General features: G+C 43.0%; 1 protein-coding gene and 1 pseudogene across 3 annotated transcripts; both read right to left on the reverse strand.

The window, feature by feature from the left end:
- Positions 1 to 515: 515 nt before the first annotated feature.
- Positions 516 to 1,766, reverse strand: LOC118576848 (annotated as a pseudogene).
- A 4,382-nt stretch (positions 1,767 to 6,148) lies between these two features.
- LOC118586879 (tripartite motif-containing protein 30A-like) lies at positions 6,149 to 24,748 on the reverse strand. Of its 3 annotated transcripts, none has more exons than XM_036192293.1 (8): positions 24,601 to 24,748; positions 16,048 to 16,523; positions 12,169 to 12,264; positions 11,124 to 11,354; positions 8,970 to 8,992; positions 7,499 to 7,599; positions 7,214 to 7,240; positions 6,149 to 6,967 (listed from the first exon to the last, which is right to left on the reverse strand). In XM_036192293.1, exons 2-8 carry the CDS (start codon positions 16,465 to 16,467, stop codon positions 6,255 to 6,257), a joined length of 1,611 nt encoding a protein of 536 aa, XP_036048186.1. In that variant the 5' UTR covers positions 16,468 to 16,523; positions 24,601 to 24,748; the 3' UTR covers positions 6,149 to 6,254. The 3 variants fall into 3 exon arrangements, with proteins under 3 accessions (XP_036048186.1, XP_036048196.1, XP_036048205.1); XM_036192303.1 differs by lacking the exon at positions 24,601 to 24,748 and adding an exon at positions 21,403 to 21,423; XM_036192312.1 differs by lacking the exon at positions 7,214 to 7,240.
- Between the last annotated feature and the right edge of the window lie 1,123 nt (positions 24,749 to 25,871).

A 25,871-nucleotide genomic window follows, 5' to 3' on the forward strand; every position in this document is an offset into this window, starting at 1 on the left:
GGACAACGAGAAAACCCATGTGTAAGCATTTTGGAGACAGTGAAAGTATCTGATGGAGTATCCAATTTCCCTGTAGCTTAGAACTGCTGGGGAAAGTGGCATGGACCACATGGTGACCACTGCTGCTTGACAAAATTCAATCAGCTGACATTGTAGATCAGAACTCTTTTTTTTTTTAAACTTTGATTTTTAATGATTCTCACTGTGTTATGGGAGTTTCTTTATATCTTTTCCTTTGGAAAATTTTGTGTAAGCTTTGGTGAAGGATGAGACTATATATAATGGAAGTCTCTTTATTTTTTATTTTTTATTTTATTTTTTTACAGTAAAATATTTTAATATATTCCAAATGAATAAAACCAGAATTTACTAAACAGTGTTAGGAATAGGGTGAATTTTGGAAAGACAGTGATGTTTGTCCTGAAATGTTTTCTTATAATGCCCAAAAGGTGGCAGCACTGAGTACGGGCGCCCTTGCGAGAGGCTGGAACACTCACACCTATTTTACATCAAGACTACTGGCAGTTCCATGCCTTGATGATTTCTTCAGCAGCATCCAGTGTGCTGTCTTTTTTTAATGAAGCAAAACCGCACCAGCTTCTCAAACTGTGGTTTAGACTCCAAGTCACAGAACGCTGAAATGGGAATGGATGATAGTTTCTTCTTTTTCGTCATCCACTTCACAAACTTATAGTCATAAGGCTCATCGCTCTTCATGTCAGAGAGGTCAGCACCTAAGGAAGACACATCAGTGATGATGAAGTAACCCCCATCAGGGATGATGGGTTTCAGGCCAACGCTGTTAAGTAAACGCACCATCCGATCTCTTTTTACTTCTAATTCCTTTGGCAGAGAATTGAAGTAACACTCTGGGTCATCCAGGTGCTTGATATCAATCCAAAAAGCCTGGGCCAAGGCTGCCTGTAAAGGAGTTGCACAGTGTACAAAGTGTTTTGTTGAACAGTCTGTAAATGTTTTATCAGGTGTTTAGGACCAATGCTCCAGCCAAGCTTCCAGCTGGTCACACTGAAAGTCTTGCCTGCACTGCCTATTGTGATTGTTCTCTCCCACATACCCGGAAAAGTGGCTATTTTTATATGCTTATGTCCAGTATAGACAAGCCATTCATAAACCTCATCGCTGATGCACAGGGTGTCATGCTTAATGCAAAGGTCAGGAATGACTTGCAGCTCCTCTCTGGTATACACCTTGCCAATGGGGTTATGTGGAGTATTTAATATAATGGCTTTAGTTTTAGAACTAAATTTACTTTCCAGTTCTTGAGGATTGAATGTACAGTCAGAACTAGACTACTTCCGCCCATCAGCAGGTTTAGATCTCAGGAGAATGAACACAGCTCTTGCTCCGGCCATGGGCTCGTAACAGTCATAAAAAGGCACCATTATGACCACTTCATCTCCTGGGTCAACCAGTCCTTGAATGGCGTTGAAGAGAGACCCATATCCTCCCACCATCACAAGGGTCTCTTCATTTGGATCAATTGGATTGTGATAAATTTTTTCATATAAGCAGGACAGAGCTTTCACAAGTGCTGGATGACCAAAGGCCCTCATATACTGATTCAGGTTATCAGTTAATGCAGCCTTTGATAATTCTTCCTTTACGTATGGAGGAGGGGATATATCTGGAAGGCCTTGTCCAAGATTCACAACAGAAGGATCTGCAGCCAACTTAGTAAAATCAACCCACACCTTGCTGTCCAGGCCTTCGCTTCGTTTGGCGTGTTTGAATTTCAAAGCCATTTTCTTTCTTCCACGCTGTATGTGTGACTCCCTTTGCTTCACTTTGGCATCTCCCTGCCTCGTTATTTCTCTCTTAATTTTTATTTTTTGTTGTTTCAAGACAGGGTTTCTCTGTAGCTGCAAGCACCTTTCCTGGAACTCACCTGATAGCCCAGGCTGGCCTCAAACTCACAGAGATCCCCTGGCTCGGTCTCCCAACTGCTGGGATTAAAGGCGTGCGCCACCACCACCTGGCTTTTTTATTTTTTTATTTTTTTAAGTCTCTTTAAATAGATCTTTGGAAAAATCCCCTGCCACCGAGGAACTATATACCATGATAACTCTGCTCATAACCCACACAGGGTTCCTCATTGTTTTCCTTACTGAATTACACCAAGAATAGAGAAATTAAAGATTTACTAACTTGGCATACCTGGTCCCAGGGATTAAAAACAAACAAACAAACAAACAAACAAACAAAAATCCAAAATTGAGAGAAGCAATGGGCCCAGATCCAGAGCCTCAGGCCATTAAGGCCAAGAATTCAGTTAACAAGTAGAGAATAGTGCCCACAATTAGTGGCTTACTGGATGGAGGGCAAGATCTCCTCTGCCCCACAGTGAGCAGATTCTGTTAAGAAGTTAGACTGGGGCTGGAAAGATGGCTAAGCAGTTAAGAGTCCCAACTGCTCTTCCAGAGGACCTGGGTTCAAACATAGCACCCACATGGCAGTTCACAATTATCTGTAACTCCAAATTCTGATACCCTCAAAAAGACATACATGTAGGCAAAACACCAATACATACAAAATAAATAAATTATTAAAAAAAAAAAAAAAAAGAAGTTAGCTTGGCTTGATCCCGCTCTGCCTCATACAGGAGCATACACTGAAGGAGTCGGTATGGTATAATGAAAAAAGAGTAAGACTTCAGGACATTCCCATTTGGGAGCTTATGAGGAGAAAGGCCCATATTATAAGACTGTGACACAAAGGAATGCAATTAGGAAACAGCTCAGTGCTTGTTCTGCTACATGGTACAAACACTAAATCATTCCCCTTGAGGAATAAAAATCACTCTTAGGGTTTGTTTCTCAGGACTCAATATCTGACCCCTCCAACCACAAAGGATGAGCTTGTACGAGAGAAAGTGTAAGAGACACCTGGAGTAGAGCAAGAAATATACCAGGGGCTGTTTAAAGGGTAAAAGGAATTTATTAGGAAAGAAAATGCACTAAATAGAACACAAGAATTGTCGCAGGGTCCTGGAAGGCTGAGGTACAGTCTAACATTGTTCTGCCACCTGAGTCAATCCCCACCACCTGAGACCAGGAGGCAGAGAAGAGGGGGGAATGTGTGTCCCAGGTATTAAGGGTAGCCCCAAGGCCATGCCCCAGGAGCAGGTACTTCAAGGTCATAGGTGGGTAGAGCGGTTACCTGCTACATCTCTAGGGACTGTACTTCAAAGTCATTGGATAGAACAGATATCCACTACACTGGAGGGGTTACTGAACCTCAGAGGACAGTAGGCACTTAGATTCTCAATACATTTATTGCCTTTTGCTCCAATAAAAATGCTGTAATGACATTGATGACCATTTCTTTTTAGAATCTTTTTGTTTGTTTGTTTGTTTGTTTGTTTGTTTTTGTTTTTTTGAGACAGGGTATCTCTGTGTAGCTTTGCGCCTTTTCCTGGAACTCACTTGGTAGCCCAGGCTGGCCTCGAACTCACAGAGATCTGCCTGGCTCTGCCTCCTAAGTGCTGGGATTAAAGGTGTGTGCCACCACTGCCTGGCTTCATTTTAGAATCATTAAGTATGCTTTCACTATTGCTTATGGTTAAACTTTAATGCAATCACAGAGTATATAAGATGGAACCTATTTTCTGTGAATGGGGACACATCCTGATTCACCCTCAGATCATGTCAGTCCCCTTCCCTCACCTACTTCACACCTCCTATTTGTACCTGATCCCCACTGGTTCTGGACTCCTTCAGGAAAGGCAGAAATTAAATGATAAAATACACAGACAAGCATCTAGGTCAGATTGAAATTCTCTGCAGACTCAGTTCTACCCTTCTTCTGTGCACAGAGATTTTCTTCTTCTGGTTTACACTTCCAATTCAGTGGAAAGGCTGAAGGTGACCAGGTGAACACATGACTGGAAGTTAAGTACTTATATTTTAGTAAATGTACAAATGGCCGGGCGGCGGTGGCGCACACTTTTAATCCCAGCACTCGGGAGGCAGAGCCAGGTATATCTCTGTGAGTTCGAGGCCAGCCTGGTCTCCAAAGTGAGTTCCAGGAAAGGCACAAAGCTACACAGAGAAACCTTGTCTCAAAAAAAACAAAACAAAACAAAAAAAACAAAAAACAAAACCAAACAAACAAACAAACAAAACATACAAATGGATTTATAATTTGTTAAAAAAAAAATCTGTGGCTTTATAATCCAGTTATTCTCCTTCTTAAAACTAAACATGGTCCTCACGGAATGAAAATGAATGAGGACGCAACTGCTCTAAGGTATAGTTGAGACGGATTTTGTTGCAGATATGAGAGAAAGTACAGCCACAGGCATCTGGGAGAATTCAGAGCTGGGAGGAAAGAGTGGGCTGAGCATGGCCAGCAGACTGAACTGGGCCATGAGAGGAGAAAGAGGCAGTGTTGGGGGGAGCAAGACAGGAAGAGGGAGAGAGAGAAGAGAGGGCAAGGGGACCAAGAGAGCCCATTGCTAACGTGTCAGGATCATGCAGAAAAGAGAGCTGGGGCAAGGGAAGGGAAGCCCCTGGACTGGAGTGGTTGAGGGTAGAGGGTGGGAGCTCTATTGGAAATGAATCCCCAGTAGCTGTCTTGCAGGTGCCATATAAGCCTAAGTGAGTTTTCATGAAAGGGTACTGTGTCCTGAGTCACATGTCTGGAAATCTGAGAACCTGGCTGCAGGCTCCTGCTGTGTGTGAACTTACCTTTCCCCCACCCCCTGCAATCCTACGAGTCCTGTTCTTCTGCCATAGAGACCCTGATGCTCTCCAGACATCCCTAATTCAGGTTCTCTGGTACTGGGGCCTGAACTCTCCAGGAAACATCCACTATGCTGTTTCCTCTCTGTTTCTCATATTTGTGACAATCTGACTTCAAATACACTGCTTATTGTCCAGTAATCCCTCACAGTGTCCCCTTGAACCAACTCCCTCATCCCAAACCTAGAACATTCCTCTTTAAATGCAAAACAAAACAGAGCAGGGTCTTCCTCTGTCACTATCCTGGCCTCAGATGCACAGCAGCCTTCCTGTCTCAGCCTCCTGAGTGCTGGGATTGCATGAACACCATCATGCCAGGTTCTGGACTCAACTTCAACAATCCTTTGTTACAGTCACAGGGAGAAGATGACAAAACAGACACCATGGTGGATACCACTCACGTATCATAAGTTCCTGGAAGCATCCTATTGTGTACATTTCACCATACAACATAAGGTAAGTTTACTGATATCCTTGTCATCACTATCATTCAGTGTAAAAGGGAAAAATCACAGGATTGAACATACTTAACAAGAAACATACTCAGCATCACTAAAATTATTCTCTAAAAAGTAGTTAAAAACAAAACAAAACAAAACAAAAAAAAAAACATATATACCTAGAACATATTAGAACAGACTTGACTACAGATTCCAGGATCTAAGAGCAAGACATCATCTGAAAGTCGAATCTTAGTTTCTCCCAGCTGCCCACTTTTATATGGAACACCTGATTAAGGACATCTCCCCAGTAATGAACAGAATCATCATCTTCTGAGTGTGCAGAGGGTGCTTTATATGCATTGACCTTTGTGTTTTTAAAAATTACATAACTCATTTCCCATTATTGTGTCTAGGCCTTTGTGTACTGCAGCATGTGTGTGTAGACAGAGGATGATAATCTGGAGGATTGGCTGCCTGCTTCTCCCAGGTTGTGTAAGGGATTGAACTTGGGCCACTGGGCTTGGAGGGGAATGTTTTTACCCTCAGAGCCTTGCAACAGATTTCAAATTTATTTTCTTACACTGACCTACAGGATGTGTGTACTGTGTATAGTAAAATTGTAAAAAATAAAAGCCAACCAAACTAAACAAAAAAATCAAAACAAAAATAAAAACCCCATAAAGCATAGGCTTCTGAGGATGTTACTCAGGGTTACACTGTTGTGTGAAGTGGCAAGAATAGCACCCAGGGCCGGGCAGTGGTGGCCCACGCCTGTAATCCCAACACTTGGGAGGCAGAGGCAGGTGGATGTCTGTGAGTTCAAGGCCAGCCTGGTCTACAGAGCTAGTCCAGGACAGGCTCCAAAGCTACAGAGAAACCCTGTCTCGAAACCCCGCCCCCCCCCCCAAAAAAAACAGAATCCACGCTGGTTTGTATTGAGAACGGAAGTTTATTAAAGGAAAGAGCAAAGGCAGAAACAGTTATGATGATCCAGGGAGCTCAGGCATATGAGACACATCAGACATGGGCACTGTGCGGGTATGGGTGAGGTTTAGGAGGGCGGCCCACATACTGTCATTGGCTCTGAACATGACATAGGATTAAAGTATGGATAAACTGCATTGGGAAAGGAAGGTTCATAGAATCTATAGATGAGAGCTCCATGGTTGGAAACATCATAAAATGAGAGAGTGCCAGCTTCTCTGTCCAGGAAAACTCCAACACGACTAGGACGATCAGTCAGAGAGAGGACCAAGACACTGGCATTGTGGGTGACAGAGCACTCTTCAAAGGCATTATAGACAGACCCACTCTTCATCCCTATAACCCAGTAGCCATATTTAGGCTGATAATTTACATGCTGTTTCACACCAGAATCATCTTGAACTGTCTTTATAGGCTGATAATCTTGTCGTTTATAACTAAAACCATAGGAGTCTTGATGGCTAAAGGAAAATAAAGAATGAGAATATAAATGTTTTACATCAGGATTATAAGGGACATTGATGCCATTTTTATTCATTGCACAAAGTTGGGGTTGAGCACATTTGCCATCATTTAATCCCAGGAGCCAGGCATCATTTCTAGACACATCCACTTCCCAGTAATGTTTCCCTGAGTGGAAAGCTGGGTATCCGACGACACCCAAACCATAGGTCTCAGAAATTTGCAAATTTCTTCTAGAATCATTTCGATGTCGTATTTGTCGTTTATCCTCACTAACAACAATGTTTTCATTGCGGACTAGATCCAGGGTCACGTGAACTGCAGAAAAAAGAGACACACAAGAGTCACAAGAAAGGCAAAACATAGCCTTATTAGTGATAGAAGGAGCAGAACCTAAGGAGACGGTGAGAGGGAAGTCGGAGGAGCCTGGTTTATAGTCGAGAAGAGGCAGATTGGGAGAAGTACATGGGGAGAAGTATGTAACATGACACATGAGGGTTAGCAGAGAAATAAACTCTGAAATACAGTAAGGAGAGAGTGGCTGACGGTGTGATTTCTCCTTACCCCAGTAGCGTTGAGCATCCATGAGGCCTGAAAGGATGAAAATTCATTAAATGGAGGCAAAGGAATCAAAACATTAAAGCCAATCTCCTCTCCAGATTAGGGGAAGGTTTAGAAATTATGATATAACATGGATGAATGACGATTTTCCATTAAATATAATAACATCACTGGAATACATGATCTATTCTTCTGAGTCCCCCTACCTAAGTTGAGAAACATCACAGAGAGTGTAGCCCCAGCACACCTAGAATTTGACAGTTAACCACAGAATGTAGCTGTTCTTACCTTGAAACACTTGCAGCATGCCATTCAGATCTGGAGCTTGGAAGAGCCTTCTTTGTTTTCTTGGGATCATTTCGGGCTGTTGCAATCTTAAGGTCTGACTCCTAGGGACAAAAGATTGACCTCCACATCTCAGACAGTGTGACCTTTGACCACTACTGACTCCCTATCATTCTAACCATAGATGTCCCGGAACTCTCCTGAGAATTCTGAAAGGGGAGAGAGGGCTGACTACTAACTCTGAGGGCTGACTACTAACTCTGGAGACATGAGAGAAACACTCATGTGTGTGTGATGTTGGGAAAGCCTTACTTCTCAGGAGCAGGGCTCCTCACTTGTACAGTCAAACAACTCACTCCCAATTCTCCTCCCCAGAACTCTTAAGAAATGATGAATTAGTGAACTTTAGAACAACCCAAATTAAGGTTTCTAAAAAATAATGTGTAGGCCACGCATGGTGTCACATGCCTTTAATCCCTGAACATAGGAGCCAGAGTCAGAAGGACCACTGAAATCAAGGCCAGCCTGGTCTATAGGGTGAGATCCAAGACAGCTAGGGCTACACAGGGCACAAACAAACAAAAACAAAAAGAAAGAAAAGAGAAAGAAAGGAGTAAAAATGATGTGAGTATGTGTGTTTTCAAGGACGTGGTCTAAAGTCTGAGTGCAGAAGCTCCTCTTAGGTATAGAATGAGGGAAAGCCACAGGAGACAGCTAAGATTTCAAACCTTGCTATAAAGTGGACACTCTCGGCCACAATTGTGATTCTTCTGATTCAAGTTCATTGATAGAATGACAAATTTGGACCATTAAATTAATGATTCCATGAGCTCATTATGTTCAGAACCAGCCTGATGCTGACAGCCTGGGTGTGACACTTTACAGAAAAGGGTACTACTTTCCAAGGTCTTCTAAAGTATGTGGTCCACATGCAGCAGATGTCTCACCTGTGCCAAATATTGTGCTCAGAAACTCTTTTTGGAAAATCTACTTATAACCACAAAGGAACTCTGGATCTCTTCTGTCCTCATGAGAAACACACAAATACACAGCAATTTTTCCTAATATACAAGTCTGTGAACATTGCAGACAGAGAAGACATGCCCTACCTAGGATGAAATGAGGAATCAAGTACTTGTTAATGAGATCCAGAGCCAGACACACGCACACAGTATGAACAGAATGACAGAACCACAAGGAGTCTGAAAGCACCTTAGCTCCTTGTGTCTCATCCCACTGCTAAGCCTGACTCTGTAACTCCCCATTATCCAGTCCCTAAAAGATAATCAAATCTGTTCTCAACTGTTCACAACAGTCAGATCCTGTCTTTCCCCACTTCCCCTTCCTCCTTTTTACCAGAAGTTCAGAATACTATGTTTAAATTCCCCCAAACCCATGAGATCTTTATTCTAGTTGGATATTAAATCACTTTTACCACCCAATAGGACTATTTTTCTCTATCAGTCAGACATACCTTTTAAGGACAGAATTCACACCCTGGGGAGAAGGGAAAAAACACAGTGAATTACATGTTCTGCATGTTCTGCATGTTCTTGCAAATCCTGCTCACACTCTCACTGGCTGTAGAGACAAAGTCAAAACAGAATCAATCACCACACTTCTCCATGACCTGATACAATTATGATGCATGACTCTTTACTTGATTACATGTAAACTAATGGACTATTTTCTGACTCATACTATAAGGATTTGGAGACAGAAGACAAATAAACAATGTTTTGAAAGCTTTTGTAGGTTTTGCTGTGTTTATAGCTAAACATATAAACAAATAACTCTTTTCATGCTGCATGTAAGCTATCCATTACTGTACTTGCAACCAACATTATGAGAAGCTGAATGCTAAATTATTTCAGTCATTTAAACACAATTTAATATATTAGTAATGAAGAAGCCACAAGGACCAGAAGCTTAAATTGTCTGATACTTAAAACCAACTAACCATGTCTCTGTCTCTTTTCCTTCTCTCTCTATAACTGTCCTGGCAGGGGAAGAAGTGCATCTGTGTGTCTGTCAATTGACAAACTGTTGAACCACTGACCGGAAAGAAATGGAATTTCTCCAGGAAAATCACACTGAGGGAAGGAAAGCAGCTCTAGCCATGGGGCTAGTGATCTCCTAAAAAGATTTCAAGCACTTTTAATTACTTGTGAGTCCACCTTAAAGTATGAGAATGTCACCCAGATAATGGTAGGAGAATGATGGACAGGACCACACCTTGACCTGCACTGCTCACATGCATATATCCTTGACTCTCAACTTAAATATTGAACTCACTTAGGGAAACTGAAGATGGATAGTGGGCTTTTTCTTTCTTTTGGTTTTTTTTTTTTTTTTTTTTGTTCAGACAGAGTTTCTCTGTGTAGCCTTGGAGCTTGTCCTGGAACTTAGTCTGTAGACCAGGCTGGCCTTGAACTCACAGAGATCTGCCTGCCTCTGCCTTCTGAGTGCAGGGATTAAGGGCATGCACCACCACTGCCCAGCACAGAGGTTTTTTTTTTTTTAAATCTCTTTGTCCATCTTTGAAATTTGATCACAAAAATAAATATCCCTTTCCAGATTTACAATATTAATTTTACTCTTTTATAAGGAACACATTTCAAGACCTAACCTACCAGGTCCACTTTGATATGTTAAGTAGGCACCTTGATTAGCCATTTGTCCTGGGCTTGGGACCTAATGCTGTGCAAGTATTCTTGCATGTTTGGGTTGCAATGGATATTGGTAGATTTACCTAAAATTACATTCTTTGAGAAAAGTGACCCCCCCCCACTTTGTCCCAGCAGCTAACAATAGCCAGGAGCTCTTTGGGTGTAGTGTGGTGAACTTCCTTAGAAAGTCCAGTTTCCAAAGTAGAAAGAATTTGGTATGGTTTCGGCTTGCAAAGGTCTTGGGTTTGGTATCACAACCAATCACAGATTGTTGCTATGTGTTGCTGCTAAGGTATGTCCAGAAGACACTGTTTTCTTTGTAGACGTTCACCATGTCTAGCTCCTACACTCCTTCTGCCCTTCTTCTGTAATGATCTCTGGGCCTTTAAATTAGAGGTGGAGTAGTATATACATTCCATTTAAGGCTACATATTCTGAAGTCTCTTACTATCTCCCAAATCACCTGTTGTGGATTTTACTATGTAACCCTGCTGACCTAGAACTCACAATATAGACCCTATATAACCCATGTAGCCTCATTTGATTCTCCATTCCAACTGCTGCGATTGAAGGAGTGAGCCAGCACACCTGGCTCTAGGTTGGAAGCTTATATTTCATTTTCATTGTTCTGTGCTTCTCATGTTTTTGTCTCTGTGTATGAGAAACTCTCAAGTCCTGGGATCACAGGCAGTAGATGCTAGGCTACACATGGCTTTGTCTTATATAACATAAACCAACAAATGTAGATCTCCAAACACTGGAGAGGAGGAACATGCAATTTCCCCTTGCTATCCATGCATGCCATGATTCCCCAGGCTCTGAAACTGGTTCAGGACAGAGTGCAGGGAGGGCCCAGAGAGCCCTACTGTCCCCACCAGGAAGGTCACAGCAGCTCAGAGGGAGGGAAATGGCTTCCAGGTCTCCTGACTCTCAGATGCTGGGACCTCCTGCAGACTTACCTGCAGCATTTCCATGGTTGAGCACTGCAAGTGATGCTCCACATCTGAGATCAGGTCTCTCACTGACTCCCTCTGCTTCACCAGCTCACTTTCAGATTCTGCCAGGCTGTTCATAATGTCTTGCTCCTCCTGCTTCAGTTTCTGCAGCTCATTCTTCTCCTTGGAGTCTAGGAATTCCCGAAGTCCTTTAAACTCCATCTGAACTTTTTCTACATCACTCTGTATTTGGTTCTTCAGGGATAAGAAAACGGAGAGGAATTGAGACTATGCTAATGGGACTGGAAGACAGAAAGACACAGTTCTGATGGGGAGTTCTCACAGGGAATTGAGCTTGGGAAGGGAAGGGAGTCTTAGGGAAGCATGTGTCTCCTCTCAGTGTCTGTTGATGACATTCCAAAACAAAGATGTTAGGTCACCTTTACCAAGGCCTTCTGAGCCAAAGTGGGATGCTTTGGTGTGGCCCAGTTTTTACACAGCTACCCTAGACTCCTGTTCCTGCCTGTAAATCACCTCATTCTACCTCTGAATCCATGAGAAGCTAAAGCCTGAGAATAAAACTGTGACTGTTCTCAAGCATCTTCCCCAACAGTCATAGCTACAGAAAGCACCACAGGAGTGAGATCCAGGACTCAGTGCCCACTCTCACCAGACCCCCTCCATGGTGTCAGCTCCCCACACAGCCAGGCTCAGTTGTGATGCACTCAGTGTGCAGCCCAAGCTCCAAGGCAATAGGTAGAGAGGACTAATCAAGGCCTCTTGTCCTGTCAGGCAGTTTTGGTGCACACCTTTAAACCTAGCTCTTGGGAGGCAAAGGCAGGAAGATCTCAGTGATTTGGAGGCCAGCCTGGCCTACAAAGAAATTCCAGGACAATCAAGAAAGACTGTTACACAGAGAAACCCTGTCTTAAAAACCAAAAAACAAACAAACAAACAAAAGACCTCTTGTCCTTCTCAAATATCAGAGAATGAAGAGCCAGGGAGCTTCTTGCCCAGGTCCCTCCCTGGCATCAGCCTAACTCCGTTAGGATTTAGGGTCCCCACTTGCCTTCCAGAAAGTTCTCTCCTTTTGAAGATCATCTTCCCATTCATCAAATCTTTTCTCATTTTCCATCTGCATCTGCAGAGCTGCCTGGAGCTTCCCCTGTGGGAGAGGAATTGTAGCAGAGTCAAGCTGTGTGCTTAGTAGGATAGTTCTTTCTAACCAAATACCAAGAAACCTTTCTGGAAAGACAGGAACCCTCAGACTGTTTCCTTTTATAAAAGTTGTGCTAAGATTTATGTACATAAAGTATAGAAGTCTTCTTCAGTCTCCAGCTCAATCAATCTTGTGTTTATACACACAACCTGTATAAGGACTAAGACACAGAAATCTCCCTTATTCAATCACCCCAAGCACAAACCTTAACTTTGATTCTGGCATCAGAAAACTGGGATAATTGTGTTAGTTTTTCTAATGTTTCCTATAAATATATATCTACATCACATGCCCTTGTAATGTCCTATTTTATACCTGCATTTTTTAAAAACTGGGTCTTCCTATGTAGCCTGTCTGGCCTGGAATTCTCATGTAAACCAATATACCCTGAAACTCAGAGATCCACTTGCCTCAGCTCCTAGAGTTCTGGGACTGAGTCATATACCACCACACCGTCCACATGCACATTCTTTTGTCTTTTACTTCCTCTTTTTTTTTTTTTTTTTATAAATTTCATGTGCATTGGTGTTTTGTCTGTATATCTGTGCGAAGGTATAGGATCTCCTCGAACTGGGGTTACAAACAGATGTGAGGTACCATGTACATGCTGGAAATTGAACCTCGGGCTTCTGAAAGAAAGCCAGTGCTCTTAATCACTGAGCCATCTCTCCAGTCTTTTCTTTTTTAATTGTATTTTTTTTGTAGTTAATATTTCTTTCTTCCACTGAAGATATTTTTTTCATACAATATATTGTGATTACACATTCCCCTGACCCAAATTCTCCCAACTCTCCTCCACTTCTCTTTCCATACAGATCCACACCATTTCTGTCCCTGTTAGAATACAAACAGGCATCTAAAGAATAGTAACATAATAGAAGAAAACACAATCAGAGTAATAAAAAAACAAGCACATTGGAATATGACAAAATAAAGAACTCAGAGAAAGAGCTGAAGGAAAAAGCACAAGGAATGCATACAGATGCAGAGACACACAGGTTTCCAACGCACAGGAATCTCATTAAAATCCTAAGCCTTAATATAAATGTAAAGGACTGGTAAAGCAGGAAAAAAAAAAAAACCGATTTAATTCATTCTGTGTTGGTCATCCATCTACTGCTGGCATGTGACCTGTCCTCACATGTAAATGAATTTTTTCTCCAGTAAGACTCCCTAGGAGAAAAGCAATTTTTCATTTATAAGTAACTATCAATTGCATATTGCTTCTGGGTTAGGGGTGGGGGCATGTGTCTGCTTCTCCTTCCAGCTCTAGGATCCCATGTGGTGCAGACCCTTGTAGGCACTGTGCATGCTGCAACAGTTTCTTTGAGTTTGTATGTGGGCTCAAAACAAACTACAGAAAACAAAGATCCAACATAGAACTTGTGTCTGTGTATCTCATTATGGAATTCTTTTCCCTCTTCCCAGATGTTCAACTGCCACATGCACGTTCTCTTCACTGCTGTCTGTCATTTACTTACTAACCCCTCTGTTGATATAACTAGACTGGGTTGTACATATTAACAAAGACTACTGAGGTCAAGCTCCTTATAGTCTTTTCCCAAAGTTCTGGAAGAACTGCTACCAGTGGTGGGAATTAATCTGAGGAATGTCGAATGAATCTGCATACACAAAATTTTAATCCATGAACTTTATTCTTCTGAGTCAGTTCCCTCTCTACATAGATTCATTTTCTGTTCTCATACTTAGCTCCTTTCTTGCCTGATTCTCTCTACATTGTTCTGCTGTACTCTCTCAGCTCTATCTTCCTTCTCTCCATCTTGGCTCTCCCCCAAGTCTCTGAGGTTTCCAGTTATATACCCACACAATCAGCAATTCTCTGGCCAAAACAAAGTCACAAGGTTTGTACTCTTTTGGGGTCAGAAAGAGAGCTGATAAGATCCTCCCAAAGAGCAGTGATGGTCAGCTTCATTTACAAGCCAAAAGGGGAGTGATTAAAGAGGGTGGGGTCAACTAAAGGCTGAAATCGGTTAAGCGATGTAAAGAGGGGAATTTATGTACTCAAACTATATTCTTAGAAGTGGTTAGTTAAAATGTTAAGAGTCAGCCCGGCTGTGGTGGCACACGCCTGTAATCCCAACACTCAGGAGGCAGAGGCAGGCGGATCTCAGTGAGTTCGAGGCCAGCCTGGGCTACCAAGTGAGTTCCAGGAAAAGGCGCAAAGCTACATAGAGAAACCCTGTCTCACAAAAACCAAGGGAAAAAAAAATAATGTTAAGAGTCTATATGTCACTGAGCCATGAGCAAAAATTAAAAAAAAGAATTTTTTTCTTGTGAGCCGAATCTGTCTTAGCTTATGTGGGCTGCAATGTTTTTGGGCAAGGTGGGGAAAGTGTACTCATACTCAGTACCTAGGTAGCCTGCCTCACAGAGTGATGCATCTGGTATATAAAAGCCCTTTTGTTCTGAGTTAATTGCTAAAGTTTTCAGAACTAGGGAAACCAGTAGGGCTATGGGAGAAAGGAGGGTTAAGCTTAATTTGCACAAGGAACAAAGCTTTGTACCTAACATCTGCATGGCCTTGGCAGTTGCCTCAGCATAGATATTTATCTGATTTTAGTAGACTAACACATGGTCTGAATGTTTATCTATCTTCAGTCTGTCCGTGGATGTTTGAGAAATATGTCAGCTACTCTTATATCCAGAGATGGCCCTTGCCAGATGCTTGCTAATGGAGATAATTACAGAAAGGCAGGCTTCTGAGTCTAATGCTAAAAAGAGTGAACAAAAGTCTGGGAATGTTATCCAAATACCCCAATTGTATAGGGGAAAATTGTGCCTAATGAATGATCAACCACACTGTTAGAAGTTCTTGGGGAAAAAATCAAATGGGAAAGCTACAACAGCACACAAGAAATTTATTGCAGGAAACAGCTAATATATTAAAAAGCCAGTATCACCAATGTAAGGGTTTTGTCCTTAATTATGTCATCATCCTGGGACTCGGGCCAGCCTAAAAAGTGGGCGGGCCCTCCGTGCCCTTCCCTTCCTCCTTCTCTCTTCCCTCCACACAGTATCTCTGTCTCTCTGTCTCTGTCTCTCTCTCTCCCCCTCTCTCCCAATAAAGCTCTAGAAAGGTAACCGTGGCTCATGATTCTTCCGCCAGCACGCTCCTCCACCACAAGCAGCGCTGATTTAACCAACAACCAAGACTCCTTGAGTTTTGGCTTTAACCTCTGGAAGAATTCTTTTTTTTTTTTTTTTTTTATGTGGAGCTGAGGATTGAACCCAGGGCCTTGTGCTTGCTAGGCAAGCACTCTACCACTGAGCTAAATCCCCAACCCCATCTGGAAGAGTTCTTAACTTTTCCAGATAATAGCTTTTGCCATTTTCAGCTGAATTTCTACTTCATATTTCTGCAGTTAGCAGCATAGGTAGTATGAATGAATCTGATATAAACCTTGAAAGAACATGAATATGGCATAAATTAGGAGTTCTGCACTTGGCTTTTCTTGGTCACTGCAACTTTATACGGACAGTTCCAAGACATTTTTAAGTTATCCTAGTATTTGTAGTCTAGGCAGATTCTCATACTGTTAAGCGGAATAAATCATCATGTGTTTTTAGGACTCTAAAGGTAGGAATGGATGGAATGATATATCAAGGCGTGAGTCTATGATGTCACGGTTATTGACCTGTCACATCAAGTGGAGATTTCTTGTCTGTTACTGTCTCTTGCTCTGTGTCCCACAACCTCCCGCTTCTTACCTTGTACTCATGGTCCACCTCTTCAATGAGAGCTGTTTGGTGACCACGGTGCTCCTGAGATCGCTCACAAAGCCAGCAGATGGCCACCATGTCCTTCTCACAGAAGAGCTGGAGTTTCTCTCCATGTTGTGCACAGACATTCACACTCTGCTGCTTCTTTAGGTTGGACTTGAACCCCTTGAGCCTTTCCACTATGTTGGCCACATGTCGATTAGGCCTCAGAGTCCCAAACTGATAACTCACTCGGCACACAGGGCAGATGCCCTCCCCTTCTTTGCCTTTGCTGGACTCATAGTTCAGTGTGATGCAGGCTCGGCAGAAGCTGTGGTCACAATTGGCACTCACAGGTTCCTTCAGGAGCTCCAGGCAGATGGGACAGGTCACCTCCTCCTCCATCATCAACACGACTGATGAGGCCATTGTTGCTGTGATCCTCTGTCTGTCTGTCCTGACTGCTGACACTTCTGCTCAGGTACCTGTGTGATTGGGATGATGAAAAGGGGGACAAGTAAGAAAGGGAAAATCAACATGGACACTGTGCAGACATCAATCAGTGACCTCGATGATAAGGGAAAAGAACACAGGTAATAAATAGGGACAGAAGCTTAGCAACATGGCAAAAGGAGCATTTTGTCATACTTTCAAGGCCTCTACACTTATTTCATCCCAAGTGAATATTTTAGATGCAAGGTTATTTCCTTTTACTGAAGAGCAGAAAGAACGTGTTTCCTTCCAAAAGCCTTGTATAACCTACATTCTATCCATCCCTTTCTTTCCCAGGACAAAACCACATTTTCATGTTAAAAGCATTAAGCTACTCTTATCTCTGCCACTGTACTTTCTCCTTTATCTGCACCAATCAGTGTGACCCTCTCTGACCCTCTCCTTACCAATCTCTTACCAGAAAGCCTGGTGCTGACCTGGAGTGTACACAATCCCATCTCCTGATTCACATAGGCAATAATTTTTCTTATTGCCACTTAGTAAATGACAACGTATGTGTTTGTGCACATGGTTAAGTGAAGCCCTGCACTAGATGTAGAGAGATGGCCACTTACAAGGCTCATTTTTCTCCAATACACTGAAAGGGAATGGAAACCATTCCTTTAGAACCTTCTTTCAGAGAGTTCCCTGCTCTACCCCATAGAGTTCACCAAAGAAAAAAGAGGTGACAGCCAGAACAGAACTGTAGGCAGAACAAGAGGTGTGTGGAATTATGCCTCCAACCACTGTGGGTTCTGAGGAATTGTGTGTCTTTAAGTGTTGAGAATTTATCTTGGTTAGAAATTGGACAAAGACATTGATGGGATGCAAGCAAATCCGGGCAGTAGTGGCAAATGCCTTTAATCCCAGCACTCAGGAGGCAGAGGCAGGTGGATCTCTGTGAGTTCGAGGCCAGACTGGTCTACAGAGCCAGATCCAGGAAAGGCGCAAAGCTACACAGAGAAACACTATCTCAAAAAATCAAAAAGAAAAAAGAAAAAAGAATGCCAGCATGATAATGAGCTCAAAACTACATCAACAATTACACTTCAAGCAACCTAAGATATTTTCCCCTGATAACATGTAATATTAGTTCAGCATGCAAAACAATGGACAACTAGCAGCAAAAAGATAAGAACGTGTCTCATTCTTCGCTTGAAAAGTATTTGACAATAAGCATCATTATGTTGGGAATAAAAATCCTAAAAATTTCTAAGTTTAGATGTTTCCTTATTTTGAAGCCATATATGAAAAGTCCACTGATAAGATTATAGCAAATACAGGGCAATTGTAAGATTTTTCTTTAAAATCAAGAATAATCATAGAACCTCCATCTAGTAACTGATGGAAGCAGATGCACAGATCCACAGCCAAGCACCAGGCCAAGCTCCAGGAGTCCAGTTGAAGAGAGAGAAGAGGGATTCTATGAGCAAGGGGCATCAAGGTCTAGATGGGGAAACCTACAGAGACAACCAAACCAAGAGAGTGGCAACTCATGAACTTTAGACCAACAGCTGTGGAGCCTCCATAGGACTGGACTAAACCCTCTGCATAAGGGAGACAGTTATGTAGCTTGATTTGCTTAAGGGGCCCCCTGGGAACAGGAGCAGGATCCTTTCCTGGTGCATGAGCTGGCTTTTTAGAGCCCACTACTTATGGTGGGACATCTTGCACAGCCTTGATGCAGGGGGAGAGATTGGTCCTGCCTCAATTGAAGGTATCAGGATCTGATGACTTCCCATTGGAGGTCTTACCTTTTCAGAGGAGGGAATGGGAGGTGGGTTAGGGGAGAATGCTGTGGCGTGGGATGAGGGAAGAGAGGGAAATATGTGGTTGTTATGGAAAACGAATAAAAATTTCTTAATAAAAAGTAAAGAAAGAAAATAACCGGGCGGTGGCGGCACACGCCTTTAATCCCAGCACTTGGGAGGCAGAGCCAGGCAGATCTCTGTGAGTTAGAGGCCAGCCTGGGCTACAGAGTGAGATCCAAAGCTACACAGAGGAACCCTGTCTTGAAAAACAAAACAAAAAAAAAGAAAGAAAGAAAGAAAGAAAATATAACACCAAAACAAATCATGCATAAAACAAGGATACTTGCCAGGCGGTGGTGGCGGCACACGCCTTTAATCCCAGCACTTGGGAGGCAGAGCCAGGCGGATACTGATTGTTGTCATTTCTATTAAACACAGCAGGGACAGGGGAAGTACCAGCAACATAAGACATTAAATATAAACAAACAAATAAATAAATAAAGGTATGCAAACAAAAATTGTTTTACAGGTAAAATAAAAGCCAATAAGCTCAGTAAAGATGCAAGATTTAACAGCCAGTATAGAAAAGTCACAAATAGGGCTGGACAGATGGCTCAGCCTTTAAGAGCACTGACTGCTCTTCCAGAGGACCTGGGTTTGATTCCCAGCACCCACATGGCAGCTCACAACTGTCTGTAACTCCAAGATCTGACACCCTCACTTAGACATACATGCAGGTAATGCACCAATACAAATAAAGTAAAAATAAATTAATTAAAAAAGAGGCCGGACAGTGGTGGCACACGCCTTTTTAATCCCAGCACTTGGGAGGCAGAGCCAGGCGGATCTTTGTGAGTTCGAGGCCAGCCTGCGCTACCAAATGAGTTCCAGGAAAGGCGCAAAGCTACACAGAGAAACCTTGTCCCGAAAAAACTAAAAACAAATAAATAATAAATAAATAAATAAAAATAAAAAAAAATAAAGAAAATTCACAAATAGTGAGAAACCAGAAAATGTAATTAATTAGGAAGCAGTGCCTGGTGATGTAGACTTCTAAAAATCAGTTTCTTGGGAGGCTGATGCCAGAGGATGGCAAGTTCAAGGCTACTGTGGCTCTGTAGAAAAGCAGTGTTACATTTGAAACACAAGAAAGGGATGGAGGAATGGCTCAGGAAAGAATGTCATCTGTTCTCAGACCCCATGCTCCAGTCCTAGCACTCACATGGCTGCTGACAGCCACTTGGAACTCCAGTTCCAGTGCGTCTGTCCTGCCCTTCTGCCTCTGTGGGACCTCCAAGTACGTGGTGCAGAAATATGCAAGCAGGAAGACAAAAGAACAATTATATTAATGAAGTCATTAAAACCAAGAATAAATGAATGATTAGGAAAATTGATTACTGCAAAATGAATGATCTACCCACAAAAACTATAAAAATATTGAAAGAAATTGAATTGGTACAATTATATATAATGATACCTGAGGTCATGGATTTGAATATTGTTAAAATGTCTATACTATGGGCTAAACAGTTGGTTCATGGGTTTAGAGCACTGGTTTTCAATTCCAGATGAATTGGTTCAGTTCTCAGCGCCCACAAGGTGAGTCACAACTGTCTCTAAATCCATTTCCAGGGTATCTGATACCCTCTTCTGGCATCTATGAGCATCAGGCATTAAAGTGTTACACAGACCTCTATCCAGATAAGACACCAATACACATAAAATAACATTAAGTCAAAATAAATAATCAATAAAGTGCCATACTAGCTAGGGCTGGAGAATGGGCTCAGTGGTTAAGAGTGCTTATTGCTCCTGCAGAAGATCCTAGCTCAGTTCCTGGAACCCACATGAAGCAGCTCACATCTGCCTGTAACTCCAGCTTCAGGGAATGCAGCAGCTCTGACCACTCCACCCATCCTTTCAGATGTGCATACACACAGGCAGATCCACTAACACACAACTCAAACCAATGAAATTTTGTTTGCTTGTTTTTGTGTTTTCCTTTTTCTTTTTAGACCAGTAATGTTTGGTTTTTACCCTAGATTTCTGGGCTACCCAGTCTCTGGTTCTTGGTCACCCGGGCAGTGTCAGGTATTGGTTCCTTCCGGTGAAGTGGGCCTCAAGTCAAATCAGACCCTGGCTGGCTACTGCCACAAGTTCTGTACCATCATTGCCCCAGCACATTTTGCAGGCAGGACAGACTGTAGGTCAAGGCATTGTGACTTGGTTGGTGTTTACATTGCATTTGATAGTCTGCAGAGTATCTCCTGTACCAGAGACTAGAATATAGGGGTGAAGGCTCCATGTAGGCACCAGTCAACTTCTTCATGTTCAATGAATTCTGTGGGTGTTGTCCCAGCAATGAGATTCCACTGTCAGTTTTTAGAGGGCAACCCTTTCTCTTAGCAACAGCCAGGGTTGTTTGGAGATTTCCATGTGACCCTGTTGCCAAGATCTCCACTGAATATACCCCAGTCCTACCAGTGGAAGCCTTCTTTGGTAGCAAGACATTGCCTGTTGAGACTCCATACCCCCATTAGTAGGAGACCTCAGTAGATCGCCTTAATGTATTTTAGGCAGTCTCCATTCACTAGGTTTCCATATCCTCCCTCAAATGCCCCAATTTCGGCCAAAGAAATCATATTTTAAAGAGTCACCAAGGAACGATAACTAGGTTTGGTCAATTCAAACAATCTGGCTGCAGACAGCTTGTTTCTTTTGTGATGGGAGTCTGTGATGGTTTAGAAAAACTCCATTTTGCGCTAGACACCCATTCTAAATTCCTCAAAGACAAGCTCCTGGCAATTCTCACTCTTGCTACACTTCCCGTAATTGTAAAAGGGCTATGAGACAATGAACTCTTTCCTTGGCTTTTGTGAACCCACTTACTGCTGTGTAGCAGGGAGAGAGCGCTTCACAACTGAAGGCAGTGCATGCTGTTTCTCACTCAGCTACTCTTCCCATACAAATGAGATAATTGTGCTGCCCACCATAAAAACCTCTCCTTCAGCCTCTTCTGTAGATGCAATTCTAAACAGTCTTATAAAATAAGAAACACAGACCCAAATAAAGAGTTAAAAGCCCAAGAGGTCAGAGCACTAGCAGATAGCCTTTAGCTTACCAGACGCTGCTGTACTTCCCCTCAGAAAAAGACCTACTTCCTGTGTGTCTGTATTTTTATTGACTTTCTGTTCTGCCTTCTCATTGGTTCTAAACCCAACCTCATGACTTTTTCGTTACTGCCTGTCTATGGTTGGTCCTTGGATTAAAGGCATGTGTCAGAGTTGGGGATTTAGCTCAGTGGTAGAGTTCTTGCTTAGCAAGTTCAAGGCTCTGGGTTCGATCCTCAGCTCCAAAAAAAAAAAAAAAAAAAAAAAAGAAAAGAAAAGAAAGAAAAGGCATGTGTCACCAAGCTGGCTATGTCCTTGAACACACAGACTCTGCCAGCCATGTGATCAGATTAAGGGTGTGTGCTACCACTGCCAGACTTCTGCTAAAAGACTTGTTATTAGTTCTGACCCCCAGGCAACTTTATTTGTTAACATACAAATAAAATCACAGCCGGCAGTGGTGGCACACACCTATAATCCCAGCACTTGGGAGGCAGAGACAGGCGGATGTCTGTGAGTTTGAGGCCAGCCTGGTCTACAGAGCTAGTCCAGGACAGGCTCCTAAGCTACAGAGAAACCCTGTCTCGAAAAACCAAAAATAAAAAAAATAAAAAAAAATCACATTTCAGGGGTTGGGAAATTAGCTCAGTGGTAGAGCACTTGCCTAGCAAGCACAAGGCCCTGGGTTTGATCCTCAGCTCAAAAAAAAAAGAAAAGAAAAGAAAAAAAAAAAAAAGAAAAATATCACATTAAAGCACAAATAAAATATCACCATACTCTACTGTGTAACAAGCCTTTGATTTATCTTTAAGGCTGTTCTTGGCCTACTAGCACTAATCAATAAACTGATTTAGGGGTTGGGGATTTAGCTCAATGGTAGTAGCACTTGCCTAGCAAGCACAAGGCCCTGAGTTCGGTCCTCAGCAACAACAACAAAATAAATAAATAAATAAACTCATTTAATTATAATTTAGGTTGAGTCTTTGGTCTTTTCCTCCTGGATTTGAACTCTTTAACAAGTTAACGTGTTTCTTTAAGGTTTATGAAACTTCAAAGTACAATGTCATATGAGAAACAGTCCTTTTACAAATAGGCTGGGCAAATAAATTGTCCCAGGCTTATGCAGAGCAACTTAATGAGTACTACCTCCATGTGGCAAATTTAATACTGGAGAACCCAAATATGTGCATTTTAATATCTCATAACATATGGCGGTAAAGAAAGTCATGCCTAAGTTCAGAAGAGAGGTGTCCACAACTGATTAAGAGCAGGAGAGAGCACAGGGAAAGAGGATGGGCTCATGACAGTCCTCAAAGTCAATCTGGACACAGAAGCCTGGCCTGTGTGCTCTGGCATCTACATTAGCTTGGGTGAAGCTGGAATTCCCTGCTGCCTGTCCTTTCCTGGCTCTCAAGATCTTCCTAACAGCAGACAGGAGCTTGAGCTGTTCCTTGAAAGGGACACAAGTCCCGGGGCTGCAATGTTCACCTGTAATCTCAGTGTCTGGGGAGGGTGACACAGGCCAGTTACATGAGGTTAGCCTGGGCTATCTAAGGGTATCCTGTCCCAAAGAAAGAGAAAAGCTGTCACTTCCAGAAAGAGTGCTCTGCCCTGTGTTCTCACACTCTCCTCCTTCCCCTGTCACCTCCTTCTCTGTCCCTTTCTTTTGGATTGAATCCCGGGACTAGTGCAAACTTGAAAGTGCCCCCCAACCCCAATAAACTGCACCTTCTTGATATTTTTCTTTTCTTCTTCAGACTTGGTCTTATTAGGTCCCCAGCTGGTCTTGGACTCGGAGCTTCCTGCATCAGCTTCCTTTGTAGCTGGAATTACTGTTACAAAGTTGGACTGAATTTCTTCTGGGCATGGCAGACATGGACCAAGGGAAAGGCAGGCAAGTGTAATGACTTAAGTAACAAATCAGTTCTCTACAGACCTGAGGCTGTTTCATAGGACAAGTAAATGTGTAAGAGGCTGCAGTAAGATTGGGACTTCTAATCACAGAGACAGCAGCAAAGGGAATGAACCCATAGAATCATGGGCAATTCACCATTACACGGAGAAAACTTAAACTCTGTTTTCAAACACCATTCTGGCTTCAGTCCTTCATGGGGGGAGGGGGGAAGACACAGAATGACAGCAGTGTCTGTCTTGCAACAGGGAATTCTTTTTTCTATTTTATTTATTTGTTTCTTTTTTATTTAAATAATTTTTTAAACTTTTCTCTTAGTTTTTCAAGACAGGGTTTCTCTGTAACTTTGGAGCCTGTCCTGGATCTCGCTCTGTAGACTAGGCTGGCCTCGAACTCACAAAGATCCACCTGCCTCTGCCTCCCAAGTGCACCACCACTGCCCGGCTATTTAACTTTATTTTATGTGCATTGGTGTGAGCATGTCAGATGCCCTGGAACTGGAGTTACAGACAGTTGTGAGCTGCCATGTGGGTGCTGGGAATTGAACCTGGGTCCTCAGGAAGAGCTGCCAGTGCTCTTAACCTCTTAGCCATTTCTCCAGCCCTGTTTATTTCTTAATAAGAAATTTTCTATTCATTTTACATTCCAACCACAGATTCCCTCCTCCTCTCTCTTCCTGCCCCCCCCCCCCCAGCATTCCCCTCTAACCCACCTCCCATTCCCACCTCCTCCAAGATATGGTCTCCCAGGGGGAGTCAGCAGAGCCTGGTACTTTCAGTTGAGGTAGGTCTAAGCCCCTCCCCCTTCACCTTCACCAAAGCTGCACAAAGTGTCACACCTTAGACACTGGACTCCAAAAAGCCAGCTCATGCACCAGTATCTGGATCACCCTGCCTGTGGACCCCCAAACAGATCAAGGTAAACAACTGTCTCCAGTATCCAGAGGGCCTAGTCCAGTCCCACGGAGGCTCTACAGCTACTGGTTGACAGTTCGTGGGTTTCCAGTAGTTTGGCTAGTCCTCTCAACGTTTTCCCATCATGATCTCAATGCCTCTTCCTTAGAGAATCCCTCCTCTCTCTCATCGATGTAACAAGAGGTTTTGGTACAGCCCAAAATTAAACGTGAGGAAAGAAGAGAGTGAACTCCATCTGGAGAAATACCTGGACCTCTCTGGCTCTTGAAACCTGTCTTTCTCAAAGCCTCTCCTCCATCAGCCTCCCCAACCCAACTGAGCACTGGGCCAGAAGCCAGCAGTTCCTCTTTCCCCGCCTCTTCTCAATTTCAAATTAAACTCACCAAAGCGAAGGGTGTTTTCTTTTCAATTCCTCCAAAGTCTGCCCTGTAAATTGTTCTCACACCTTCAGACACCAACCAAGAGATCCTGAATCCGTGGACAGGAGCAAATGGAGGCCAGAGGAAACGTCCCGAGGATTCAGTCTCTAACTCTGATCTCTGGTGAACAAGGAGAGAAATGAAAGTGAAGACTTTGAGGGCTGGAACTGAGAAAGAGAAACTATAGAGCTGCCAACCAATGGGATGCCACCACATCGGTGTGTGCGGTTCAACCACCAGAGGGTGTCAGTAGCCTTGAGTCAGCGCTGCCTCCAGGAGGAGGTTGGGATATTTTTCAGTGCTAAAGGAACTTATGTCACTTGTTCAGGCTCATGTCACAATCACTCCTAAGATCCCGACCCTCAGGAAAGCTGCCCCTGATGAAAGAAAGCCTTTCCATGGGCTCCTCCTGCACCTGAGCTCTAGGTTTTGTTTTCTTTTGTGTAGCAGGTGTGGCCCAAGAGGAAGGAAATCCCAGGTGAGGGACAGAACTGCAGTGTTCCTCTGAAGGTGGACTTGGCTACTACCAGGATGAGAACAGAAAGGAAGCTGCAGTTCAGGGCAGCTGTCACACAATCAGGATTTCCCAGTCAGCAGGGACAGGATGGGGAGGATTCCTGTGCAGAGCCATGCAGAAACACTTGCCCACACTCACAGCAGTTAAACTAGGATGTAGATGTAACCGGCTTGTTAAATAAGAAACACAGAACAGATTGCAGAGTTAAAAACCACGAGGTCAGAGCAAGAGCAGAAAACCTTACCCTTCACTGCTTCTGCTGTTCTTCCTCTCCACCCCAGAGCTACCTCTGTGTGTCCTACCTTTTTTATAGATTTTCTGTTCTGTTTTCTCATTGGTTGTAAACCCAGCCACATGACCTCCTCGTCACTGCCTGTTTGTACACACCTCCAGGTCTTCTATGGTTAGTATTGAGATTAAAGGTATGTGTCTGCCATGCTGGCTTTGTCCTTGAACACACAGAGATCTACCTAGCTCTGCCTCCCAAGTGCTGAGATTAAAGGCGTGCACCACTACCGCCCAGTTTCTGCTCTGGTTTGCTCTGACCTCAAGGCAACTTTATTAACATATAAATAAAATCACATTTCAATACAAATAAAATATCACTATAGTAGGAAGCTGCAGAGGGCTCTCTAGCTGCCCAGAACAGCCAGTGTTCTTAACCTCTGAGCCATCTCTCCAGCCCCCTAAGATTTTTTTGTTGTTGTTTTTGTTTTTT

The sequence above is a fragment of the Onychomys torridus genome, chromosome 1 (genome assembly GCF_903995425.1).
Source record: "Onychomys torridus chromosome 1, mOncTor1.1, whole genome shotgun sequence".
Classification (NCBI taxonomy): domain Eukaryota; kingdom Metazoa; phylum Chordata; class Mammalia; order Rodentia; family Cricetidae; genus Onychomys; species Onychomys torridus.

Excerpts from the sequence above, each read along its gene's own strand:
- LOC118586879 (XM_036192293.1), bottom strand. The coding sequence starts at position 16,467 with ATGGCCTCATCAGTCGTGTTGATGATGGAGGAGGAGGTGACCTGTCCC. Across the intron at positions 8,993-11,123 it reads CAACCATGGAAATGCTGCAG|GGTGTGAATTCTGTCCTTAA; the intron begins GTAAGTCTGCAG and ends CCTTCTCCCCAG. Across the intron at positions 7,600-8,969 it reads GTGAATTCTGTCCTTAAAAG|GAGTCAGACCTTAAGATTGC; the intron begins GTATGTCTGACT and ends TTTTGTCCCTAG.